The following is a 12,301-nucleotide window of genomic DNA, read 5'->3' on the forward strand; positions in this document are numbered from 1 at the left end:
TCCTAACATCCTCCCCCTTTCCGTGTAACCTGTAGTACCTGTGGTTCAACCCAATTGCAACCTTTGTACGTAAACCATAAGTTGTTCTCTGTTAACAACCTTAGACAACAGATCAGCAGGAATTTCATTTCCTGCCATGTAGGACACCTGAATGAGTCCTTTCTGAATACACTCTCTTGCACGATGTAGCTTAATCTGCAAGTACTTGGTTCTTTGCTTGCAACTCTGAGTTCAGCAAAGCCAAACAGGATCTATTGTCTTGATACACTTGTACAGGACATTTCACAGAAACTCTGATGTCCTTAAACAGTTGCATCAACCATTCACAATCCATGAGTGAAAATGACAGTGCATTGAGTTCTGCTTCACAGGAACTTAGGCTCACTGTCGTCTGCTTCTTGCACAACCAGTCAAACAGGCAGTGGTTGTACATGTAGCATACTCCAGAAGTGCTTGTACCATCCGTGGTGTCACTTCCAAAACTAGCAAGACGAAATGCCTCGCAAGACGAAAAACCCGCTAGACGAAAGGGTTTTCCGTTTTTCGATGCGTTTCGCAAGACGAATTTCCCTATGGGCTTGCTTCGCAAGACGAAAACGTCTTGCAAGTCTTGCGATTTTTTTCGCTCCCCCCCTTTTCTAAGCCGCTAATAGCCTTTTAGCCGCTAAGCCTTTAATAGCCGCTAAACCGCTAATAGGGTTGCTTCGCAAGACGAAAAAACCGCTAGACGAAGAGACTCGCGGAACGGATTATTTTCGTCTTGGGAGGCACCACTGTACAATATTTCAAGACAATTGTAGGGCTGCCATGCAGGGGATGACCTTGGGTTTTCAGTGAAACCATGACCCCAAGGGTTATGGCGTCGAAGGCTGGTTTTGTGGGGGGCTGGGAAACATTGGATTTTCACTGCCAAACACTGCAGGGGCCTTTTGATGGTGTTTGGCGCTGCTTTAGAGTAAATCAGATGACGTCATATTTTTGGCAAAATTGCTCGGGGCCAAAGGCTCATTTTTTGGGGTTTCTGCCGCCAAACATTGCAGGGGGGCTTTTGTTGGTGTTTGAAGCCTCTTTGGAGTGATTCATTTTTCAAATATATCTTTCAGTGGGTTAAGCGGTTTTATTCAATTTATTTAGAAAAGATCTAGAGCTGGTTTCATAAGAAAAAGCACAGAAGTAAAGAGAAATGGTTCTCTCTTTTCTTCAAAAGCCATGTCCCTGAAGTCTTCTTGAATCAAGCAGCTGCCTCCCCCCCCCCCCCCCATGATCCACATTCTCTCTGGCCTCACTGTTCCTCTTGAACAATCATCAACACTCACCACATTGGACAATGTTGGGTTCTTGCTGAAATCACGATCCCCTGGATTAGGGTGCTGAAGGCTCATTTTCTGGGGTGCTGTGAAATGTGGGGTTTTCATAGAAATGGACAGAAATGGGATGCAGTGGTTGGAAACAGCCTGGGTGAAAATAACATGGATGCCCAGGGGAATCCAGACGTATGGTAACCCATGTTGGATGTGTAGATTTTGAAATATGGCTACCCTAACTGATCAAAGTTAAAAGGTGGGGAGGCACTTCTCCTGACTGGTAGCAGACGACGTGATCTTAGGCAATGAGATTATGGAGGGTGTATCGTCTCCCACAAGGCAAAGAGATGGACATGACCAACAACCAATAAGAAACTCTGAGGACCATCTATCTGCAAGGTATACAATGTTATAGTATAATATAATTAGTAGTATTTAATAGTTATATATTATTATACTACGTATATGGTATTATTCTAATTAATTGTATACAATTAATGATTATATATTATTTTAATACATTATATTATAATATAATATAAGATTAGTACAATCAATTGTATATAGTTATTAATTAACAACAACAACAAAAATAATTTCCCCCGCTGCCCTACTCGATGCTAGGGATCTCACGGCAGCCTATTGTGAGTCCACTCTCCCACCCGCGCATGCGTCAGTTTTAAAAGAAAACTCCCGCTCGCCATTGGTTGAAGGGCGCCGCCGATCGCTCTGGCCAAAGAGGGCGGAGGGAAGGCCCCAACCCATTGGCTGGCGTTTTCCGAACGGCGCGCGCGGCGATTGGGTGCGGGGGCGTTCCGCGCGGCGATTGGCCTCGCGTTTCTCGCGGACGCCGCCCTGATTGGTGGGGGCGGCCGGGTTTGAAATTCGGGACTGGCGGTTGGGACTCCTAACTGCCGAGGATCATTGTTATTGTCGGGTTGCGAGGGGGGGAGGGGAAGGGGAGACAGGCGGTTTGCTGTCGAGGCCCTGGACCGTATTCCTGAGGAACCGGCGGCGACGAGGAGGCGGGGACCCACCTTGGTCGACGGAGCCATGGCCGTCTGGAGGGAGGACGGGGGAGCGACGGGTCTCCGGAGGGCGAGTCCAGGCGGCCCGCGGCGGCGGCGCTGGGCTACGGCCGGCGAAGGGGACGACGGCGGCGAAGAGGAGGCCGACGCCGCGCTGACGCTGGTCCCCTTCTCGCCGGCGCCCTTGCTCAGCTTCGGCGCCGTCCGCGTGGGCACGTCGCGCCTCCGACGCCTGGCTCTCGAGAACCCGAACGCCGAGCCCGTCCGCGTGGTCGTCGGGAGACCCCCGCCCGCCGCCAAGGGCTTCGCCGTGCAGGAGCCGCGCCACTGGCTGCTGCAGGTGAGGAGAGGGACTGATCAAGGAAGGTGGGGAGGGGGCGTCCCTGCTCGGGCCTGTTGCTGGCCAGTAAGAAGCTCTGCCTCTGTTAAGGAAGGGTTAAAGTAGGGACGGAACTCCGCGTGTGTAATATATATATGTATGTGGGTGTGTAACTTTGCATATGTTTGCGCATATATATATATATATATATACACACACACACACACACACATATGTGTATATATATATATATATATATACGCACACATATAAATATAAATACACTCACACACACATATATATTTGTGTGGGTGTGTAACTTTGCATATGATTTTTTTTTAATAAATAATATTTATTGAGAATTTTAAGATTACAAAGAAACAAAGAAGAGAAAAAAACAAGTAGCATTTAAGCAATACGAATCAATAAAAAACAAGATCAAAAAGAGAAAAAACAAAACACATAATACATCAGAATCAAAAAGCAAAAATAGACAAAAAATTTAAAAACAAATCCAATATTCCCAAATCATTAACTGTCATTACCTTGTTTCATCGACCTCCTCACACCTCCCTTTTTTGTATTCTAGTTGTTAATTATCTCAGCAAATCCTTTCCATCTTTCATAATATTCTGTCATAACTTTGCATATGATTTTAAGTGAAGAGATTCTAAACCTGTCAGTTGTGTGTATGAATGCTGACTGTGCACATGTGAGTCCAGGTACACACTCAGTGCCGGATTTACATATAAGCTAAACAAGCTACAGCTCAGGGCCCCACTCTCTTGGGGGCCCCCAAAAAAATAAAGGAAAAGAAAACTGGATGTACATTTCCAAAATATAAGATAAAAAATAGAATAAAACCTACATCAACAGTGTTTTGTGTTGTGTAGGCGCCTATTTGTTATGTGCAAATGGCTTTAGATACCTATTAGGTCCATAAATTACCTTATAGCATATATTCAGCGCAAAAAACAGCAACAATTTGTTGTTGACAAAGGACAGCTGGACATATAAAGGGCCCCATTACCTTCAGTAGCTAAGGGCCTCATCAGACCTAAATCCGGCCCTGTATACACTTGTAACACCCTGGAAATTTTCACTGCAGAGTAGTAATAGTAGTGTGTAACAACAATCAATTGTTTCTACAGACAAAACTTTACTTAAGGTGACAAATGTATGTTGAATCAAAAGAGAATACTAGGATATTCACAGAAGATTTATCAGCAGTTCTTACCAATGATGATGTACAATAGAATATCATTGCATGAAATAGGGTAATGCATATATTTTTATAGTGTGACTACATATTTGCAGAGTATCTTTAGCCATAAGGAATGTGCCCAATAGATTTTAGGAGAGTTTGCTAAAGGATTTTATAGCATAACTAGGTAAACCACTTATTAGGAAAATGGAAAAAACTCTGTCTACCTTGCCTGATTTGGGATGGGTGGTTTAAGCTTTCAATTTCTAATGTTTGGGATCCACATAGATAAGTGTTCTGTGAAGGAGAGGCCTGGGGATATGAGATCTCTAGTGTACCATTTTTCTTGTGCGTTTCTGCATTGAGAGTTGTGCTGTGGTTTAACTGGTCTTTTTCTGATTCAAGGTGAGGTCCTAAATCTGGTATTGTGAACAGGTTACTGGCTAATATTGTTGTATCAACTTCTTTTCTATGCTATTCTTTTTCTGCCCACTGTAGCCTTTGTATCTTTGTAGGTGCAGCATTGCACTCCTGCAAAATACTAACCGCATTCATATATGGCTCATAAGTTATTTGATGAGGGGATGCAATCTAGCCAAAAATATTTAGACATCATTTGTGGCATACACAGAAATGCAAAGAGATTGTAAATTGAGAAGTCCTGCAGTTGCCTGTCAAAGGAAATATACCATCTTTCTATGTTTTATGCTTTTCTTTTGCAGTCTGGAGAGAGAATATTAATTTCAGTAACGTGGACACCACTGGAAGGTGGTAAAGTGCGGGAGCTCATAACTTTTGTTGTAAATGATGTTGTTAAACATCAAGCAGTTTTGCTGGGTTCTGCTGAACAGTCTACAAAGAAAAAGGTACGGAACGTATATATGCATAAAAAAACTTTCCCAGTCTGCTTTGGCTTCCAAAGTGACCATCCGGTTATACAAGTGCTGTAGTATATTGAAAATGCTTCTTTGTAAACCACTGGTAGGAGTGAATGTTGTGCAGTGCATGTTGAAGTTGCAGAAACTAAACTTTCTGATGTGGTATTGTCAGGGGTTTCCATAGGTAATAGATCTGAGAGGTACAAGGTTTTGGAAAGTCTCCCTAGGTCTCTTTCACTGTCCCCTGCTTAATTCTTGATATACCTTCCTTGGTTTGACTTTAACCATCCCTAGCATTGCCAGATGTTCTGAAATCTACACCATCAAAAATGCCCAGTGTGAATAAATATGCAGCGATGCTACCTGTATGAATTCTGAGTATTTTTTTAAAATGACAATACATGGGCTCTTCATAGCTTCTTATTTCCTTTTACTTTGCGAAGTTGTGTCACTACTGATACTTGCTGGAAAAAATAGTACAGGCACCCCTCCACTTACATGCGATTGACATGCGTGCGACTACACATGCGTGGCGATGGGAATTAAATAAATACAGTACCTTGGGTTATGTATCCCTCTGGATATGTAATCTTCGGGTTATGAACGTGGCAACCCCGGAAGTGTATACTTCCGGGTTTCACTGTGTGCGGAGAAGTGCTCAATGGCGCCACATGCGTGCGCAGAAGGGCGCCTCCAGTTATGGACCTTTTGGGATACAGCCGTGCCTCCGGAATGGATCCTGTCTATAAACAGAGGTACCACAGTAGATTCAAACCAGGAGAGAGCTGGAGAGTCCTTATGGCTTGCAAGGAGCTGAAGAGGACTACAGTGAGGGAGGAAGACGCTCCAAAGGAACCGGAGGCGCAGTGGCACTTTTCTTTGGCTGCTCAGCCTCCTCAACTAGCAGCTGATATGTGTGATAGTGCATCAACAGCAGCCACTTTTCCACACATCCATCAGCCAGCCCAAAGCTTCAACTCTAGTTGAAGAGAGAGTTGTATGGACAGATAGCTGGAGAGCAGGAAAGAAATTAGCATTAAGAGGCTTTTAGAGGGTGCTCCTCACATAATGCAATTTTCCTTATACGTGCAGGGCCCTGGAGCATTGCGTAACGGGGGGACGCCTGTATTTCTCAGCATTAAGTAGGCTATGAGCAGCATTATTTATACAGTGAGGAAGAGGAAGGGCTACATAGCTAATAAGGGCTCTCAGTATATGCACATTAATAACTGGATATTTGTGTTGGTGTCATTTTCAGAAAAGTCTTTGGGATACAGTTAAAAAGAGAGCTCCTTCACGGCAATCACAATATCAGAAGAAACTTCCCATAATCAAAAATATAAATGAAACTTTTCAGATGTCCAAAAAAACTGGAAGAGTTAGAAGCCCTCTACAAGCCTGTGAGAACTTGGAAGTGAATGGATGCAGCATTTCGCCTAGTGGGAACAGTGTAATCCTCTTAGAAAATAGCTTCTTACACTCTCCAACTGATCCCATACTGCAAGAAAAACAGCATGTCACTAATTCCCCTCTTTCAATGGGGAGATCAATTCCATATTTTCTTATTGGTACAGCACCATGTAATGAATTACAGCAGGATACAAAACAGACCTGTACTGTTATGCCAAAGTGTGACGGTCTTGTGGAAACAAAATTGGAAAGTGGACATATTAGTTCAGTGAAAGTGGAAAGTTCTAGCACAGATTCAGTTTGCACACCAGAAAATCTGAAAAGCTTTCCTTTGAATCACAGGAAAATTTTAAGCCCTGATTCTTTTGTACACAATAGCTATGAACTTTGTGAAGAGCCTGCTATAGCTACAAGAGTGCCAGTTCTTTCACCTGATCAGTTTTTAAAAGAGAATCAAATAGTTATTCAGCCAACTTCACAAGTACATAAATCGGTGTCCCATTCTTCAAGTTTGGGATCTTACACAATTTGTTCACAACAGAAGGAAAGAAGGCAAATTTTTACTTTTCCTGTGGAGTCTCATTTTTCAAGCAAGCAACTTAATGATGCACACAGTAAAAAAAATGCAGCATTTCAGTTTGAAAAGTTTGAACGAAATGCAAGTGGGTGCAAGAAAAATGGCCCAGATCAAATTTGCTGCTTCCAGAAAGAACATGGTAAAAAAAGGCCTCTGTTGTGCAACACAGTTACTAAAACTAAGTCAGGTTGTCCTGAGGGACAAGGAAGGAACTTATTAAAACCAAAATCTAGAAAATGCCTTTCTAATGCAATTCAGCGATCTGTGGATAATGTTCCTGAAACAGCAAAAATGAAAATGTTGCCAGAACTTCCAGTTATAGAACCTCCAGTTATATATCACAGAATTGAAACAGCTTCAGCTTGCTTAGGAAGAACGTCACATAGTCATAAAAGAAAAAGTGGAGAATATTTAGAAGATACTAATAGCGAAAGTGGTAAATATGTGGAGAATTTTGCAAGAAAAAAAATGATGTCCTTTGTGGAAAATGAAGATGCTTTGAAAGCATCGAATCCCAAATGTGTGAACGGACAGAAGCAAAGTGAGAAAAAGAAACCAGGTAATTTAACCTTTTCTTCTGTTTATTTGGATGTGTTACCGTATTTTTCGCCCCATAGGACGCACTTTTCCCCCTCCAAAAATGAAGGGGAAATCTGGGTGCGTCCTATGGGGCGAATGCAGGCTTTCGCTGAAGCCTGGAGAGCGAGAGGCATCGGTGCGCACCGACCCCTCTCGCTCTCCAGGCTTCAGGAAGCTATCCGCAAGCCTTGCAAGCCCGGTGGTAGTACCCACGGGCTCACAAGGCTTGCGGGCAGCAGCCTGCAGCCCCCGCGAGTGTCAGCAAGCCTCGCGCTCCCGGCAGGAGGTCCCACCGGGTGCGCGAGGCTTGGGGCGGCAGCCTGTCGCCCGAAGCACGGGGAGCCCTCCGGAGGGCTCTCCCTGCTTCGGGCGAGTGTGTGCAAGCCTCCCGCGCCCGGCAGGAGGTCCCACCGGGTGCGTGAGGCTTGGGGCGGCAGCCTGTCGCCCGAAGCACGGGGAGCCCTCCGGAGGGCTCTCCCTGCTTCGGGCGAGTGTGTGCAAGCCTCCCGCGCCCGGCAGGAGGTCCCACCGGGTGCGCGAGGCTTGGGGCGGCAGCCTGTCGCCTCGAAGCAGGGGGAGCCCTCCGGAGGGCTTCCCCTGCTTCGGGCAGGTGAGTGCAAGGCTTGGGGCGGCAGCCAGGGCTGGGGGGGGTGTAATAATTTTTTAAAATTCATTTCCCCCCCCCCCAAAAAAAAATGAGGTGCGTCCTATGAGGTGCGCCTTATAGGACGAAAAATACGGTAAATAAAATATTTGCCATGGATTGGTGATAAAGACCAACTGTGACCATTTATAGCAGCTCTTCAAACAAATTACATTCATTTGATAGGCCTAAAGCATATTGCTTTCATTTGACATTGAGTCAGCACCTCTTTGACTAGAACAGAAGCTTCTGCATGTAAATGTAGAGTGGGATGATTTACAATATTTCTACACCACCCTTCAGTAAAAAATCTTGATATGATGAAGTGAGATCTGTACATTGTTTCCAACAAACTGATTTTATTGAAGATCAGGATTGGAAAATGGGGCCCAAACTATCAAAATGTGGTGCAAAGTGAAAGATGGAATCTATCTCCTGAATTCCTTTTTAAAAAATAAATTTAGTTTTGGGTTTTCAGATTTACAAATAATCACAAAGAGAACAAATAAGACAATATCAATAAATCCTCTTGGACTTCATTCCTTCCCTTTTGTGAGTCCTTATGTTAAATTTTTCTCCTGCATCTTCTCTGTTAATCCAATTCTATTAAATCTTCAATTAAACCATAGTCCAACTTTTAACTACAAGTATCATGCCAATCCTAATAATTTTAATTGTTTACAATGATTTTTAAAATTATATATTTTCCCCATTCCTTATTAAAATTTTAGTCTTCCTGATTCCTAAATTTTGCCATTTCTGAGTAGCTCATCAGTTTAATCTGTAATTCTTATCTGGTAGGGACTGTGCCTTCTTTCCACCTCTGGGCTAATATTGCCTGGGCAGCAGTAGTCGCATATATACCGTATTTTTTGCACCATAACACTCACTTTTTTCTTCCTAAAAAGTAAGGGGAAATGTCTGTGCGTGTTATGGAGGGAATGCCTACGGGTGGCATGCCTACGGATTTTCCTCCTCTAAAAACTATGTGCGTGTTATGGTCGGGTGCGTGTTATAGAGCGAAAAATACGGTAAATAGTCTCTTCTAGTCCCTTGGAATTTTGGCACCTAGAATTCCTAAAAGAAAAGTTTCTGGTTTCTTAGGAAAGTTTATTTTAAACATTTTTTTCAATTCATTATATATCATCTCCCAAAATTATTTTACTACTTTACAAGTCTACCACATATAAGGTGCCCTCTTTCTCTTTACATTTCCAACATGCATTTGATCTTGCTTTATACATTTTAGCTAATTTACTAGAGGTTAAATACCAACAGTACATAATTTTCATATAATTTTCTTTCAAAGTATAGCATGCTGTGAACTTTAAATCCTGATTCCATAACTTCTCCCTTGCTGCCATTTATGTTATATTCAAAATCTCTCACCCAGTGTATCATCATTGATTTGACCTGTTCGTCTTTTGTATACTATTCTAAAAATAATTTTTGCATTTTTGAAAGTAATTTAGTCTTATTTTCTAACAGCTCCTTTTAAAATTTGGAGGTTTCATTAAAGAAACCTTTCTTTTTGTCCATCTTAAATATATCATTAAGTTGATGGTATTGTAACCAATCAATTAATAATCCTCTTCAAACCTCTTTAATTTCAACTCATGATCTATTTCCATTAATAATTATTTATAAGATACCCAATCATTTCTTATGTCAATTTTTTTTACAGACATCGGCTCCAGTGGTGAAAGCCACCATGGTGTTTTTTGTTCTAATGATTTTTTTAATATTCTCCCCATACGCTTTGCTTACTACATGGTTCAAAAAAGCTTTATAAACTTTAACCTTCTCATACCACAGATATGCGTGCCAGCCAAATATGTTATCATGACCTTCAAGGTCTAATAAACCATCAGTATTTTTTAATAATATCCATTCCTTTAGCCAGCATAAACAGGATGCCTCATAATATAATCCTAAATCAGGCAAGGAAACTCCACCACTTTCTTTTTTGGTTTCTTCCCCTTCCAGAGGAATCTAGTAATATATTTCTGCCATTCTCTTTCCCCCCTCTTGTTGTCTCTTTCTGTTGTGTTCTTCACAATATTACAATTTGTTCTTGTTCTAATTTTCAGGTTCCTTATCTAAAAAATGGAGGACTGGTAGGAAAACAAAGAAAATTATTCCAGTGGCACAGTCTCACCTGACATTTGTAAAACCTTTAAAAACAGGTGAAAATAAATTCTTCTCTATTCTCCATGAAAAGAAAAGTCTCTTCGTGCAAGTGGCAGTTTCAACATATATGATATATTTTAGCTGAAATTAGATTTATCAGTACTACTCCAGAGTATAGCATATTCCAAAAGTAAAAGCCTGCAAATTAATACATGTTTTCATTGCTGTTGTGCTGCCCTTGGAAAAGGTGTCTCAGCCCCTGCGCCGCAGTCTACCCCACTGAGCAGGGTTCCTCACTGGGAAAGTCACCTCCTACCTACCTTCTTCCATGGGTGGATCTCTGGATCCAACCTGGTGTCCATAATTGAGATGTAATGTAACTTTTAATCTTTTTTCAAAGACATTCCTAGACATCCAATGCCTTTTGTAGCCAAGAACATGTTTTACGATGAGTGCTGGAAAGAGAAACAGCAACGAGGTTTTACTTGGTGGTTGAATTTTGTACTTACTCCTGAGGACTTCACTGTGAAAACAGACACTTCACAAGGTAAAAGAGATCTGCAGGGTCTTAATGTTTCACATATATAAGAATTACTCTAGATTTCAGCAATCCAGTTTGCTTACTTTAAAATCTTTTCATTTATTAACTTGTCAATATAAATATTAGAGTAACAATACTATTTCCACTGGGAATATAAAACATAACAAAATTACTTAAAACTGGTATATGACTATCACATCAGATAAATTAATTTAATCTGATGTGCTATTTCATTTGAGCTGACGTTCTGCATTCATGTGCACAGAGCTACTTTAACTTGAAAGCTCGCATGTGAAGTGCTGCTTCTGTTATTCGGTGTTGGTTTTTTGGAAAGCTTTAAACCCATCAATTCCCAAGTCAGGTGGCAGATCTGCAGCCTCTTCTGCCCACCAGTCATCTCACTCAGTTTACAAAATTGATTGTGCAGCCGAAAAAGTGCCACTCCCTTTGCGTGCTTCCATTGTTAGCATATTGAAGCATTTCTTGCTTTATTATAAAATAATATTTATATACCGCTGTATCATGAATATATCACAGCGGTTTACAATATAAAAACAAAACTAAACAATAGCATAAAAAGTTAAAAACAAATTAAAAGCAAAAAGAAATTTAAAACAAACATCAATAGATCATTATGGGTGAGATACCCTTTAATTGCCTTCATAGACCTGGCAGAATAGAAGTTTTTAGCAAGTGTTTCAGAGTTGGCACGGAAGGTCATTGCTCTCATCTGCTAGCAACAACTGAAGGAAGTTCATTCTTGTCTCTTCAATACTGGCTAGTTCTGCTTCAAGCCATAATCCCTAGTTTGTGTGAAACCCTTAGCCAAGAATCTTGGTATGTTGCTCCTGTCCTTCTTGTTAGTGGGCAGTAGCGAAGTGTGAGTGATCTGCACGTTCAGTGTAGACCTTTAGCTGTGGTTTACCATGACTTATAAATGCACCCTTTTCTTTGAGCTTGTATAATCCTGGATGCACACTGGGTAAAGTTTGTGTGAACTCTCTTCAAAGATTGCAAATATTATCATAGCATCATAGGTGGCAGAGGGTCAAGAGGCCATTAAGCCCAGTTTCCTACAGCAAGGAAGAACAATCCATTAATTCAGCTTTCCCACCCAATCAAAACATTGTGCTTCTATGGGTATTTTGATCCAGTTGATTCAAGCCAGTGAAATAAACTGCACTTTGTGGAAGGAGGCTATATTTTAATTATTTCATAAAATTTATACATCGCTCAATTGTAAAAAAAAAAAACACCCAACAACCCTCAAAATGGTTTACAAAAAGGTTATTATTATTATTGGCTCTGTTTCATCAGCCACTCTGGGCGACTTACAGCCTACAGTGGTATCTCGGGTTAAGTACTTAATTCGTTCCGAAGGTCCGTACTTAACCTGAAACTGTTCTTAACCTGAAGCACCACTTTAGCTAATGGGGCCTCCTGCTGCTGCCGCGCCGCCGGAGCACGATCTCTGTTCTCATCCTGAAGCAAAGTTCGTAACCTGAAGCACTATTTCTGGGTTAGCGGAGTATGTAACCTGAAGCGTATGTAACCCGAGGTACCACTGTATATTAAAACATAAAACATCAAGCACTAAAAACCTATCGATGTAGGGCTGCCTTCAGATGTCTTCTAAAAGTTGTACAGTTCTTTATCTCCTCAATGAAATCAAGAAATCAAGAAAAAAT

At 41.6% G+C, this 12,301-nt stretch overlaps 1 protein-coding gene and 1 long non-coding RNA gene across 3 annotated transcripts in view; one reads left to right on the top strand and one right to left on the bottom strand.

The window, feature by feature from the left end:
* Positions 1–2,456, bottom strand: part of LOC308587141 — a 6,449-nt gene extending 3,993 nt beyond the window's left edge. Inside the window, exon 1 of the long non-coding RNA XR_014008211.1 lies at positions 2,342–2,456. This is a non-coding gene — a long non-coding RNA (uncharacterized lncRNA). The remainder of the gene's footprint in view (positions 1–2,341) is intronic.
* ASPM (assembly factor for spindle microtubules) overlaps positions 2,342–12,301 on the top strand; it is a 26,200-nt gene continuing 16,240 nt past the window's right edge. For both annotated transcript variants that reach the window (XR_014008184.1, XM_081194256.1), the window contains exons 1-5: positions 2,342–2,672; positions 4,578–4,721; positions 5,992–7,279; positions 10,033–10,128; positions 10,473–10,619. Coding sequence is in view for 1 of the 2 variants with exons in the window: in XM_081194256.1 (XP_081050382.1) it covers positions 2,358–2,672; positions 4,578–4,721; positions 5,992–7,279; positions 10,033–10,128; positions 10,473–10,619 (1,990 nt within the window). In the remaining variant the exon portion in view is untranslated. The remainder of the gene's footprint in view (positions 2,673–4,577; positions 4,722–5,991; positions 7,280–10,032; positions 10,129–10,472; positions 10,620–12,301) is intronic.

The sequence above is a fragment of the Podarcis bocagei genome (genome assembly GCF_964188305.1).
Source record: "Podarcis bocagei genome assembly, chromosome: 5".
Lineage (NCBI taxonomy): Eukaryota > Metazoa > Chordata > Lepidosauria > Squamata > Lacertidae > Podarcis > Podarcis bocagei.